We start from the raw sequence: 15,043 nt of genomic DNA on the forward strand, positions 1-15,043 counted from the left end.
CAGTTAACTGTTGCCTAGTAAACATCACCTTGTAACCAGTTCACATCCCTAGTCACAAGTTGCCTTAAGAGGTCTCTACTCCTAGCAGCTGCTTGGGCAAGGAAAGCCCTGGCGTTGCTGGAAACATGCAACTTAGACATCACACTCCTGAAGTTTATCTGGCACACGCAGCTGGACTCAGTTTTGACAGACACGGATGCCAAACCCACAGCCTACGGTTAGCCACCTCTTCTGGGAAATTACTTGCATCGTGTACTTTGGAGGTTCCTTTCTTTCCAGCACTAGAATTATTTGTGGTGGGGGGGTGAGGTACCTATGTCGTAAGTTTTATTTCCTCCCAAGCTTGCCTTCCATTGGGGGTTGGTTTACTCTAGACACTCTTTAACCTGGAGTTAACTAATTCTCAGCTAACCAGATGTCTTTTGCAATCTTGTTATAGTTTTAAGATATGGGGCCCGGAATATCTAGGGAGCATTTACACCAGGGATGGGGAATTATGGTCCGGGGGCTTGATCTCTCCCCTTGTTCATTTTCATCTGGCCCGCAGGCCGCACCGATTCAATTCACTCACCCGGAGAGACGGGAAGGAGCACGGAGGTTTGGGGTTTCCCCCGCAGCAGGGCGAGTTGGCACTCACAGCTCCAGCCCCGCAGGAAGCCCCAAGCCTCAGTGTCGTCCCCCCTCTCACAGGGCTGGGGCCCCATGCTTCTCTCCTGGGCAGGTGAATTCAACTTCTGCAACCCGCTGTTGATTTTTTTCTAGTGCATCAATGGCCTGATATAAAAAGAGAGTTCCCTACCCAGGTCTACACAATAGCCTCTACAGAGTCCATGAACCCTTGAAGGGAAGGAGGGAGGTTGTAGTGCGTGTTACTACTTCACTCATTTTATGCACCCCGCCTTGTCTTATTTCAAGTTTCTACCAGAGCAGGCCACAGCCCGGAAATCACCTTTACACTGTACATCATGGACAGACTTTCTGCTCCTTGATTCCTGGTAGACAGAGTCACGATGCTGTCCCATAAGAAGGGAGGCTGAATGGGAAGAGTATCAAAGTTGTGTCATTTTCTCCCCCAGTCTGCTGCTGCCAGAACCCAGAGCAGAGACATCGCAAATCAGATAACAATTTAAGTTGGCAGTGTTTGCAGGTGGGAAGAATGTTTTAGATTAAAGATAATTGAAAAGAGTCTAAACTCCACCACTGAATTCTATGAAACAGGTAGGATGGTCCAGTAATTGGGCCACTAATCTAGGATGTGGGACACCCCGTTCGATTCTCTTTTCTGCCACAGCCCGTGTGTGTCCTTGGTTGAGTCCCTTAGCCTTAGTGTCCCACCTGTAGAAATAGAGAATATAGCTCTTCCATACCTCTTGGAGCATGGTGAGGAAAAGTACTGAGATCAGTTGATGGAAAATGCTATATAAAAAGAAACATGGCGATTATTTCTTGGAATCTTTAACATTAAGATCATGAGTCTTTCTACATAGTCTGCTCTAGTTCAATCACAACCCACTGGGCTTAACAGAGGAATTCCTGGGTGAAATTCTCCAGCCTGGGGAACACAGGACCTCAGACCACATGATCATGTGCTCAAAAAAAAAAAAATCTCTGAATCAAAAATGGTTTCCTATTTCTCATTTAGAAAGTGTTATGAAAGCAGCAGCAAGATTGTACTGAATGTTTGCCCTTTTCAAGGGATGTGCATTGACATGCAGTATGACTCCACGGTTTCAGGGCTTGCCCGCTCTGCTGTGGTTTTTACCTTTGGGCAACCAACGCTCAGGTGCTATCCTGAGACAAAAAACACAGCCAAGGCACAGTACAAGGTTAGTACCATCCCTGTGCCTGGGGGGAGATGACCGTGAGGAAGAACTCTCACATGCCTGGCCTTTCCCATCTTTGCTCATGCATGTTAATTACTCGGAGGTTAAAAAAAAAAAAAAAAAAAAAAAAAACACACAGTTTTTAGCAGGGAAGACAAGACCTTCCTGTCTCACATGTTCCAGGTGCAGAGGAAGTCTGGGATGGAGAGGAAGGGTGGCTGTTTTCTGACCTGACAAGGTGGGAAGAGAACAGAAGGGTCCAATGGTTATAATTTTTCCCCTTGGGATTGGCACCTTGATACAATGGGAGGGCGTGTGCATCCCAGTCTCCCTGAGAGTTATGCTGGCAGGACCAACCAAGCCAGACAAAGAACAGTCCACTGGTCCTCCAGGGTGAGGTTAAGTGACAGACCAACAACTGGTCCTCTTTAAAAAAAAAATTAAAAAGTCCATTCTAGAACCACAAGGCTGTAGCCATTCCAGGGAACAGCATGATGGACAGGGATAGCCAAGCCCAGTTAATGCCCTATCCCACAACTGAAGACACTACACAGCCAAACAAATGCTTAACACACAGTCTTCTCACCTCCACCTGCATCACAGTCAAAATCCTGGGCTAAGTTTGGCCCTCATGAATATTAAGTAGTATCCAGCTAGCCAGTCAAACCGAGCATCCACACACAATTAAAAACACAGGCTGTCTAAGCAAAATGTTGTACCGACTCCAAAGAAGTTCTTCCTGTCTGTGAAATAGTCATTGAGCTGAGGATACTCAGCTGCACCGTGAGTGCAGAGGGAGAGCTTATTTATGCCTTGGTGCTCGAATGAATCCCATACACCCTACATTAAAATACAAACTGAAAACATGGAAACGCTCCTGCTTTTGTGGGGTCAGATCTAAAATCCCCTGTTGCCATACTAAAGCATTCACTGTACAGAAGGCTGCCCCCTGCAAAAATGCATCAAGCTTCGAATCTGAGTCCCTTATTTTAACGTAAGTAGAGGCTGTCCGGTGCAACAACTGCAGGAAAAGTATGGACTGCACATCAGGTGTTCCCTCTAAGCTGCAGGGCAGCACTGCCTCACAGGTGATGAGTCAGCTCCCTGCAGGGAGCCCTGAGCCTCTGACTCAGCAGGGCTGATTAATCACCTGTGAAGTTGCACTGCCCCCAGTTTAGAGGGAATACTGCTGCACATGACAGGTTAGAACAGTGGTCCCCAACCTTTTGGGGCAGCCGGGGCCGCTCATGCGCCGGGCGCCCAGGGCCGGCCCAGATTGTTCAGCAGATGCACATAAATGCCCCGGCGGGCGCCATGGCACCCGTGGGCACAGCATTCAGGACTACTGGGTTAGTGCATGGGTTCCCAAACTGGGGGCATGCCCCCTTGGGGGGGGGCATGAAGAAATTCCAGGGGATGAGGCGACCAGGCTCTCCCCCAATCAAGTTTTGTTGCCCTTTTCAGTTCCCCCCTGTGGCCGGGTACCGCCCGCCACCCCCTTTCTCCTGGGAACAAAGCATTAACCACCAGCCCAGAGGCCTAGTCCAGCACTCGCAGCAGGCCCAAAGGCCTAGTCCAGCACTGAGGGGTTGGGGTAGGGGGGTCCAGGCCCTCCCTCTCCACCGGACCCCAACCCAGGGCCCTAATGGTGGTGGGTGGTTCCCACCACCGGCTCAGCAGGGGGGGGTCCTCCCCCATAACATGCCAAGCCCACTGGAGGGGGTTCCCAGCCTCTTGCCCTGGGTTGCTTCCTACCCCCAATCTGGTGGCCTACAGAGGTCCCACTTGGCGATGCTGGGTTGTCGGCGGTGGCCACGTCCGCTGGTCTTGTCCCTGGGGCAGCAGCACAGGGGGCATCTTCTGCAGCGGGGCGGGCGGCTGCCGGGCGTCGGTGTTGGGGTCGGGCTCGCCCCAGGGCTGGTGGTAGCAGCCACGGCGTCTCCTCCAGCTCTGGATCTGGCAGCAGGCCTGCAGCTTGGGCCAGAGCTCCTTCCTCCCCAGCGGTCTGCCCCAACTGAGCAGCCCAGCAGTATTTTATAGCGAGGCTGCACTTCGAGCATGCCCAGTAGGGCTGTGGGGGAGGGGCGTGTTCTACCCAATAAATGGGCTCCCCTTCCTCCTGCTCAGTGTGGGGGCAGGTTAGCCCCATCATACACCTCCCCCCCCCCTTTTTTTTTGCTCAACAAGTTTTGCTGCTATTTGGAGGGGGGGAGTGAGGGTTTTTCAAAAGTCAAAAAGGGGGGCGTGATACCAACAAGTTTGGGAACCACTGGGTTAGGCTACGTCTACACTGGCCCCTTTTCCGGAAGGGGCATGTAAATTTCACTAGTCGTCGTAGGGAAATCTTACTTATTCAAAGTAAGAATAAGAGCCTCTGGAAAAGGGCACTTTTTCCGGAGGATCGGGGCCAGTCTAGACGCTCTTTTCCGGCTTTTTTAAAAGCCGGAAAAAAGCGGCGGACATTTTTATTTAAATGCCGCGGGGGATATTTAAATCCCCCGCGGATTTCCCTACGACGACTAGTGAAATTTACATGCCCCTTCCGGAAAAGGGGCCAGTGTAGACGTAGCCTTAGAGTATAACTAAATAACTGATTAACTGATAAGTTGGCGGCCCCACTCCCAGTGAGACTTCGCTGCAGGCTCTGCCATGTAAAGCTAATGGTAGAGCCCGTAGCACAAAGAGTTTCAGTGGTTTGCACAGTTACTCTAGTCCAAGATTTTTAACATCCCTAGTCAGGAGTCTGAGCCCACTGAATTGCATAACTCTAACGGAGCTGCGTTCTACATGGAAGACAGTGAATAATCAAACCAAAGGGTGCAGTGCCTAAAAATGCAGGCTGGACTAGTCAATGCTAAATCACACTATTTACCCACACCCGCGCAGAGTATATTGCCAGGAAAACAGCAGTTCTGTATCTCTTGAAATGCAGCTGCTCTTTAATAAAAGTCTAGTTTCAATTCAAGCCCCATCACAATGAAAAACGTTACACATTTTTGGAGCCCTCTCTGCTATAATCTAGTTTTGAAGCCACAAGAACCAAAATCGTCAGACAGCTGGGTCACTGCTTCAGGAAAGACAGATCCACCACTGCACATAAGTTTGCAGGAAAAGGGAAGTAAAAGCAGATGCTCCCATGCATGACACCTGACATTTCTCTGTCACTTGTTCCTTCCTGTGTTAGAGGAGAATCTCAGAAAAAAGAGCGTGCTTTTGTTACCTTGTTGCTGGTGCCACAGACATTCCCCCAAGACAAGTTCTCCTACAGATTCTCTTCCAGATATCCGATGCATTTCTCCTCCTTCCATGCTGTAACATTGTACGTATCTTATAGGGGGACATCTACCAGGACGTTTGTTTCTCAGAGCACACAAAAGCACTTTCTTTGCTTCCCTCCTCTCTCAGTTTTAGAACCCAAAGACAGCCTTGCTTCTTTTAATTAAAGAATCTGCACAGTAGAACAAAGGACAGCATGGATTTCCAAAACAAAGCACAGTAAAAAGCAAGCTGCATCGTGACAGCATCCCATTTAAGTGTATGGAAGGGTCCCATTTAAGGACAGCGCCCCTTATAAGTGTATGGAAGGGTCAATTACACACATAGCAAAGCTGAGCGAATAGTTACACTTTACAGTGAACCCTCGTTTATCGCGGTAGATAGGTTCCAAACCCTACCGCGATAGATGAAAATCCGCGAAGTAGAAGTAGGATCCTCAAAGCCTCGGGGGAAGCCGGCGGGGGGGCATCCCAGGCGCGCCTGGGCTGCTCCCCCGCCGGAGCCCCTCCGCGGCTTTCAAAGCCTCGGGGGAAGCCGGCGGGGGGGCATCCCACCTGGGATGCCCCCCCGCCGGCTTCCCCGGAGGCTTTGAAAGCCGCGGAGGGGCTCCGGCGGGGGAGCAGCCCAGGCGCGCCTGGGATGCCCCCCCGCCGGCTTCCCCCGAGGCTTTGAAAGCCGCGGAGGGGCTCCGGCGGGGGAGCAGCCCAGGCGCGCCTGGGATGCCCCCCCCCACCGGCTTCCCCTGAGGCTTTTTAAAGTTTTGGTAACCGCTACTTCGCGGTTCGACCATCGCGGATTCACGTATATACATAATGTAATGAAAAAAGTCCGCGAAGTCGTGAATCCGCGATGGTCGAACCGCGAAGTAGCGAGGGTTCACTGTATACATAGTCCATGCAAGGTGATTACATTTGGACAGAGCCTCCCAACTCAGCTTCCTTCCATTCACAAGGGTGCCATGCAACAGTTTGACGTTACCCAGCAGCTAAAGAACCTGCAGAAGCAGAGGAAGATGCTACGAGTAAACAGAAACGACAGTCAGCTAATTTTGAAAGTTGCAATGGGGCATTTGGAACAATCCCATTTAAGGGTGACAAAGAAATGGGCCCTGTTTCATATCTTGATCAGATTAAGATCAAGAAACGGAAGCAATAGACAAGAGGAAACTGGCTCTGATCAATCTCTACTCAGCGAGTTTCCCCAAACAGAAGCGGACGCTGGAAATTCAGCCTACCCAGTAGGACAGCCACAGTCATCCAACGCCCAAAGGCAGCATGTGCAAAGTAACCCTTTCTTATAGAGCAAACACATGTCACCAGACAACAGGTGAGCAGTGCTCACCTACCAGTAAACCCTGGTCCTGAAGGCATGAGCAGGTATAACCTAGGGTAGCAAGTGGGCCGCAGGAGTGTCCTTCTCCCGGCACGGGGGAGTTTTCCTAACTGCACTGGCATATCTAGAATGTACCCACTGAACCGTAGCAGCGCTTTGACTGGCTGCAAAGGGAGCACACGGCTCTCACAATGTTGGGAGCCATCAGCACCCACTTCACTTTCACGTGCCTTTGCTTTAAGTGCACGTCACTTTTGCATTACCAGCTGGAAACCAGCAGAATCTGGCAAGCCTGTGCATGGGCAGCGGTAACCACAGTGTCTCGTGGGCCACACCTAAGACCCCGATAGGCTGCAGGATTCCCACCGCTGATCTAAAGTGGCAGTAGCTGAGCACTCATGAAATGAGAGTAGAGGACGCAGGTTCTTGGTCAATTAACTGGGCAGCTGATCCACACACAGATCACAGTATTGGAGGAGACAGAGGAAGCAGACAAAGAAAATGCCTGAGGTCAGACAAAGGGCGGTAAATTAAACGGCCAGAGATGGAGCTGTGAATCTCATACCAATAAGAGAACCGGGTAATTTGAATGGACTCAAAATATTAACCACACATACTAGAAAGCAACAGGCTATGCATATGTTAGATGTCTCTGAAGGGCACGTGGAAGGACGTTAGCAGCAACTGGCAGGCAGGCACCAGCTCTTCTCAAAAGACTAGAAAAGTCAATCTGTACAGGCAGCAGCTTTGAAATGCAGACTGTTTTAAAATACCCGCTTTTCCCAAAGCAAGGATGGGCATGTGCTGAAGGAAGTACACTCCCTGCATTCAGTATCTGCCTACAGGCAAAGAACCTTGCCAATAAGTGCATAGTTCCTGCAAATCCTTCTCCCTTACAGGGCTCATTCCCTAGATTTAATCCAGCTCCTCAGCAAAGAACAGACTCTCAGCACTATCATCAGACAGAAAGGCTGATAATGGAAAGGGGCGGTGAGCCCCTCTTTTCATCAAGCCAGCTCACTATTGCCTCTTTAAGCAGCTGAGCTGACGGACCTCCTTCCATCCAGGAAGCTTTGTTCTAGCATATGTTCCTTAGAAGATGAGTCAGCAGCTCCATTCAGAACCATTATAGCATTGCTGATTCATACCAGGGTTACACAGCAAACAGGAAACTCAAGGCCGCATTCCCCGTTTCAGACAGTCATTTAAAATAAAGTCATATTTACGTGTTGTTCATCCACTCACATGAGCCCTGATTTTAAGTTTCCTGTGCATCATCCTGGGAGAAGAAAAGTCCCCCAAAAATCTAAATCCAGTTTATTCCAGTGACAAATGAGAAGTAACAACTAAATCTCATGTATTCCCTTCCTGCTGGCCATCACTAACATGTCATCTGCTCCCTCTTCATCTTAAGAAGGCAAGACATCACCAAAATGATCATGAATCATTTTTCTCTCCAGCTCCACCTACTCCCTTTCCTTTCCTCCTCAACCCACCCCAATGTCAATTCTCATTATGTAAGCCTGTGTTTCTTAAACTATGTTCCGTGGAACACTGGTGTTCTGTGAACAACTCGCAGGTGTGCCACAATCTCTTCTTTGTTTTTGTCACTTCTTTGTTTGTGTCTTTTTTTGTCTGACAATTTTTTTTCCTGGAAGAAAATTGTCATAGCTGTTACGCATAAAAAAAAATATTGTTTATGAGACCCCGGAACACCAAAGTACCTAAAATGTAAGTCGCCTAATTTAGGATTGCAAGTACCTCAGGGCAGAGAGCTTGTCTTCTTACTCATCAATAAGGCACAAGGCATACCACTGGACCTATACAAATAACAACGTTCATGACACATGCTCACGTTTGTCAGTTGCACATAATAAGTACACATGCGGCAATGCTGGCAAGGCCTTACAGATGTGCATGTGTAAAGCCAGGCTATGTCAGATCCAGTGAAATATCTAACACAGCTCTGCTCAAAAGCCAGATTTTCTTTTACATGCACTTCTGTCTCACACTATTAAAGTTACATCACCTGCATCTCACACATCCACAGAAACGTACATTCATAGGACACTGCAAATTTAACTAAGCTGCAAAAGAGATTTTCTTCTGAAAAAAAAAAATGGTTGAACAATAGATCTCTCCCACAGATCTAGTTAAGTAATAACATCATAATAATAAACACTATTTTTATTGCACTTTTGCCTATACTGTTCAAGTGAACACTTCCTCCAGAACTTATGAACAAGTCTTTCGGACCGAATACCAAATTGGCCTGACTCCCCATTGTATTTTTCTTAAAAATACAAAATACACAACAATAAGGATTCTGCATTATGATGGCCATACAAAAAATGCTGAACCAGCGTGGCTACAAACTGATCAGAATAAAAGAGAGTGATGACAATTGTTTTGTGTGCACTTCAATACAACCCCTAACTTTTGATATACCAAGGTACGCTTACTACTGTATTCGTATTTTGTTTTTATTGTTGATACTGTCTCTAGCAGACAGTTATTCAGTTTAGCAAATTGTTTAATCAGTAGGCTTACTTACTGCATTTTTGTCTAACGTTGCCAATAAAAACCAGAGTCATTCTTACTCAATTTTTATACTGGAATATATGCAACACCTCAGCAACAGACAGACCAAGCACACTGCCCCTTTGATCCATCTATGGAAATCGCTCAGCTGATTATTCAGCCACAAATTTACTGAAGCAATTGACCCCAAGCAGTAAGTAGCTTAATGCAGTAAAACCAAAGCTCTGAGGTTTTCAATCAGAGTCTCTCTCTCTATGAGCAACTTTAATTATATGCAGCTTTCTAACACCTTAGGCCGCAAGCCTATGAATATTTGTGTGTGCTATGCACATATTCCCCTCCCCACTGACTACTATAGAACTCTGAGGGAGGAGCCGTATTGGTCAGTAACTTTAAAAACGAGTAGTCCTGTGTCACCTTTGAGACTAAAAATGGCATAGGATCGTGAACTTGTGTGAGTAAAAACCCACTTCATTCTCCCCAATTCATCTGATGAAGTGGGTTTTACCCACAAAAGCTCACTATCCTATACCTTTGTTAGAGGACTGCTTGTTGTTACTATAAAACTATTCACCTGCTTCAAGTTATGCATTTATGTAAGTGACAGCAAGACTGAAAGACAGGTTCCCTGTTCCAAGGACTTTACATACTTGTTTATGCAGAACTACAACCATGCCAGACTCCTTAAAAACAACTTGATTCCAAGAGAATTGAACTTTCAAGATTCTATTCTACATTACTGAGGTAAAGTAAAAGAGAGCTGTAACTACTGCTACCTATCAATTGCTGGCTGCAGAGCAAGTATGCAGATAACAGGTAAGTTACACGTGAAAGATTAGTCAACAACAATCAGGTATTTTCCCAGCTTATGTAACTCGATACAAGTAATACACAGGCCATCCAATCCATATTTCAATGCCTGAGTCAGGACTGAGGAATATGCTTATAAAGGTTTCTTGTCTCGCTCTCTCTACACCCAGAAAGAAACCAATGCAAAACCCTCCATCTGAATACTCTGACACAGCATTCAATATGAATGTAAAGCCCAGAGCTTCAGAAGTGCCATAGCTCCTTCTTCAACCACCACTTCCAGCCCTTGGTTTTCAGACAGTGTCCAAAGAATATCAGAGGGAAAACATTTAGTCTGATCCAACCGGAACTGCAGAGACTTCACTCACTGTAACCAGGCTACAACTCTGGTTGCTAATCCTGCAAAAGTTTCCACAAGAGACATCCCCATCCAGGAGCAAGCAATACCAATACCCCCTGTGAATCCACTTTGCATTCAAGGTCTCTTATTACAGTCTGTCCCTGTAAATCAGATTAGCAGTGTCAAGGCACATGCTGGTCACTCGCCTTGTCTGTGAACCAGCCCTTTCCTCCATCGCTGGCTGATCCTGTCCAGTGAATGCCATTTTCCCCATACCAACAAGAGACCAGCTGAGACTGAGAAGGGCACCCTATCTCAGCCCTGTACAATAGCAGTATTCCACCTGCAGGTAGCCAATTCCCTCCCATTCTCCAGTATTGATGGGGTAAGAGTAAAATAACAAGTGATGTGAAATGTCAAAACACACACCTGCCACCAGGTGCAAGTAGCAGCGGCAGGTGCCCTGCTGTCAGAGCTTACACTAGAATCCACCCCCCGCACCACTGGCTGCCGTGTAGTCAATCCAGGAGCTTTGGAGCAGAGCCAATATAAACACCATGCAGTTACAGGGGATGAGGAGGTGGGGAGAGGAGTTTAGGTGAACCGGCTGCAGGCTGGGCAGCCCTGTAAGGAAGGAGGAGAACCAGAGAGCAGGCTGGCAGGGCGCCTCGGCTCTACAATGAATGCAGATGGGGCAGCAGGTGAAAGACAGACTATACCCAGCCCAGGAAGCTGGCTCCAGGAAGGTCTGCAGCCACCAGCAAGGAGAACCCCCAGACACAACTCTGCACGGCAAGGGAGCCCCCCATGAGCAACACATGGGGGGGGACCCCCAGCCTATCACCCGCAGTGAGGGCAGGGGAATCCCGTAACCTGGAAGGGGAATCCACAAAGGGGAGCCCGCCCCCAGGCTGTAACTCAGAAGCGGAGCACAGGGCAGGGGGGACTCCCGGGAGACCCATAGCCTATAACCCGGCGAGGGGCTGCAGCTGGAGAGAAACCCCCCTTTCCCCCGACTCTCTTACCTCTGGGGAGGGACATGGCTGGTCTCGGGGCTGGCGCGGGCCGGTTGCTGCGCTGAGCGGGGTTAGGCGCTGGCGGAGGCCGGGGGCCGAAGCATGTTCCCAGCTGGAGCACGGTGAGAAACTGAGCCCAGGACTGGTGAGGCAAGCAGCTGGGCGGAGCGCAGCCAGCCACACCCCCGCAGCCGGAACTCGATCGCTATTGGATCCCCGCAGGGAAGGGGGCGTGGTCGTCGTAGCCACGCCCTCCTGAGCCACAGGGTGCTGACCTCTAGACTGGAGGCTGTGGGGTGGGGACCCCAAAATTCCACGATGACCCGGTTCCTGACCCCAGATAGTCACTCATCCACCACAGGGAGGCTGGTCCAAGGGGGCAAGATCAGCTAGCACATTGCACCGTAGCCAGCCTGGTGCAACAGTGGCCTAGGACAAGTCAACTCCCCCCCTCCCGGCCTGTCCACTATGGCAGATCAGTACCACGTTGCAGCAAAATGTGACCGTGCCACGTCCAAATGTGCTAGGCATAATCCCCAAACACGGCTGCCTCTCAGCAAAACACTGCTGCCGAGCATCAAAGCGGCGCCGGGACGAGGCAAAAGGGGGCCGAATCGTGTCAGAACATGGTCACGGTGCTGCAAAACATCACGTTGCAACAGAGCATCACTGTGTTGCATCATCAGAATGTCATCGTATTGCTTTCAAAATGCTGCCCCGTTGCATCAAGCTGAATCACATGACAGTAAGAGGTCATCAAATTCCAGGGAACCGTCATCACTGCCCCACAGATCATCACAACACAGTGACATTCCACACACAGCCTCTGAAATAGTGTGGGACACCCAATTTCCAGGCAGATGCCAGAGTATGCTTTCAGGCCAATACTTTTACCTCCCGGAGTGTTGCTAGAAGAAGACAAATTACCAGCCACACGAATTCTGGTATGTCCTCACTACTGCTGCTTTCCCTCCCTGATGAATCGCAATCCCACAGCCTCCCTCTCTTCTCTAAAGCCCCCACCCTGTTACTCCTTTTGCTGCTTTATTCCCCCGCTCGCCCCTGCCAATCCATTCCCACCACCTCCTTTCTTTCCCCATGCTGAAAGAGTCTCTAGGATGACCAAATGTCTCTCTGTCCACATGTCTCTCACTCTGCCACCCATCTTCAGATCCTGTGGTTCCCTAATACTTGATAGCCCTTCCCCTCACGGCTGCCTCCTCTCAGCCTGCTCCTGCTGTTTCCTTCCCAAGATTCTGGCATCATGTATGGATTCAATGATCAGTCCCCATAAGTACTTCCGTTGGGATTATGCTCTATGCTTTTAAGATATGCCCAGAGAAACTCCCCATGCTCTGCCTCATCACAGTGTCGCCCCAAGTACCAGGAAGAATGCCCTGACTTGCCCCCAGGAATGCCACAGAATGTAATGGATGGAAAGGCTGTTTGTAGGACTTGTTTTGGGACTCATCAGTTGTGCTGATTGTGCCACCTAGTGGGAAGAATATTAAAAGGCTAAGAAATGGAAAAACTTAAAAAACAGCAAATGGTCTTGCAGCACTTTCGAGACTAACAAAACATGTAGCTGGCATCATGAGCTTTCATAGGCACAACCCACTTCTTCAGATGGATGGAGCAAGGAGCCCAAGGTACAAATAAAGAGCAGAGAAAGAGAAAGGATGGGGAGGGAAAGAGAAAGAAAAAAATATAGTCAATTCGAGTGTCCATGCTAAATGAGGCACACGTTTGACCCCTGCAATCAAGGTTTGAACAAAGAGCTGACCTGGATGTTTTGCTACATTCCACTCCCTAATGACATAAAAAGCTAAGCACCGGGTACTTAAAGCCCCCTCTATTAGCCTCATTTAGCACAGAAAGGAGGCTGGGGACATGCTGTGCACCCTTCACTCCCCCACCGCCCGAAGCTGTGGCAAGCATGCACCCACCCGCTCACCTCTCCATGGTTGGGAGGGGGAGAGCATGTACAGCACGCTGCCCTGCCTCCCCATGGAGGTGGGGCTTCAGCATAAGGGGTGGGGCCTCATCATAAGGGGTGGGGCTGGAGGGGGCTGGAGGGGGGGCTGGGGGCTTGCTTCCCCCAGTCCTGCCTTCACCAACGGCCCATGATTTTTTGTTAGTCTCTAAGGTGCTGCAGAACTATTCATTGTTTAAGTTTTTTCAGTTACAGACTAACATGGCTAACCCTCTGGGACGAGAAATGGAACTGATTTGAGAAATGTCCCATGCTAAATGGAATTCCTTATGGGGCTCTGGCTAGCTCGGAGATTGATAATGAGTTACTAAGTCTCCCCTGTGTAGGTCACTGGTTCAAATCCAGGATGGGTGTAACAGCATTGTCACTATCTGATAACAGACTGATGGCCTCATGCCAGTAGATCAGTGTCTATGTGGTAAAAATCACTGCATCTCTCGGCCCCCTTGTGGGCACTAGTAGATTCAGCAGAGAGGCCAGAAACTGCTGGGGCTTAGGGGAAACTGGCTTTCAGCTCTAAAGCTGGCCCCTCCTGGTTTCTTTAGCACAAATGTTGGCTTTGCATTTTAATGGCCAGGGTTTATTGACCACAGCGAGGAAGGACTTGCAGCAGCCCCTGCTCCAACAGAAGCTGACTGCCAGCATGACTTCCAAGGGAGAAATTAGACACTTCCTGCTCCCGCAGCATTCCTACTATAACTGCCAGCAGGCAGATTTGAACCTGGAACCTCTGGAGTTTAGTGCAAAAGTTTCCATTAATAGCATGTGCTGGTCAGAGCTGCTGAGCCACCATAGCTCCCAGTAAAAAGAATGGGAAGTTCTGATGTTCAGCCCTTCTGACAGTTCCCTTCCCCCTCCTCCCCCAATACCTCAGTTAGGGCACCCCGGAGTGGAAATACTCATGATTCTTGGCCATTTTTCAAAATGGAGCTGTAGGTGTCAGCTACCCAACACATTTTAAGGTAACCCATAGAGCAGGCATGTCCAAAGTCCGGCCCGCGGGCCAATTGCGGCCCGTGTTCCGGTTTAATACGGCCCCACTGGTAATTTGGCAATATCTATCTTTTATGGCCCCCAACGAATCCATATGTATTGAGATGAATACATTGTAAAATCTCAGTTAATGTCAGTTGGTCTAAATCAGTTATAAATATATTTGGACACAACATGTATACTTGGCGTTATGTTCCTGTTCTTATTTTTTGAACTTAAAAGTTGACAGACAACCTTTATTACCAATAATATGTAATGTACTTTACAATGTTCCTGACATATATTTCAGCTTCCTGGATTTTTTTTTTTCATCTGGCCTTCAGATATGAAAGGCAGAGTGATTTAACACCTGTTTAGATTTGTCATCCATGTGACGAAATGAAAAGTATGCCGTTTGCAATAAACTTTGCATAAAATAGTTAATTTGCGTTTAATTTTAACGGTTCAAAGAATGTCAGGCAAAATGGTCGGCCCTCACGCATGTTCACTTCATAAAATCTGGCCCTCTTTGAAAAAAGTTTGGACACCCCTGCCATAGAGGATTCAAATTCATTAGGAATCTAGTGGAGAAAAGTGAGTACTGTAACCAGCCCACTGACCTTCTCCCCTACCCTGAGCTTTAATCAACTGTACCTTCCCTCCACATATTTTAATAACATCAGCGAGGAAACGCGGCATTAAACAGCAAGCTGAGTAAGCTGCCTGACTGACACACACAGAGACAATTCACTCATGTAAGGACTGAATATCCTCCCCCCACCTTCATTCCACAAATTCTTTACTGTCCCCGGCTCTATCAAGAATGCAGGCAGGGTGGAAAGGCAGGGGCAGGCCTATGGAGTGCATCTCCATCCTGGGAGAACCAATGGGAAGAGAGACTAGGGGACCACAAAAGTGCTAGGCTAAACCTCTGGTTCAG

The 15,043-nt window shown here is 48.6% G+C and overlaps 1 protein-coding gene across 2 annotated transcripts in view; it reads right to left on the reverse strand.

Annotated features, from left to right (window-relative positions):
* Positions 1 to 11,178, reverse strand: part of MAP2K3 (mitogen-activated protein kinase kinase 3) — a 96,906-nt gene extending 85,728 nt beyond the window's left edge. The window contains exon 1 of one of the 2 annotated variants that reach the window (XM_075899695.1): positions 11,148 to 11,178. In XM_075899695.1, the coding sequence (XP_075755810.1) occupies positions 11,148 to 11,163 (16 nt within the window). In that variant the 5' untranslated portion in view covers positions 11,164 to 11,178. Of the gene's footprint in view, positions 1 to 3,578; positions 3,796 to 11,147 lie in introns of those variants that run through there. The other variant, XM_075899708.1, reaches the window with a different exon arrangement.
* Positions 11,179 to 15,043: the final 3,865 nt, after the last annotated feature.

Source organism: Pelodiscus sinensis, chromosome 16 (assembly GCF_049634645.1).
Source record: "Pelodiscus sinensis isolate JC-2024 chromosome 16, ASM4963464v1, whole genome shotgun sequence".
Taxonomy (NCBI): Eukaryota; Metazoa; Chordata; order Testudines; family Trionychidae; genus Pelodiscus; species Pelodiscus sinensis.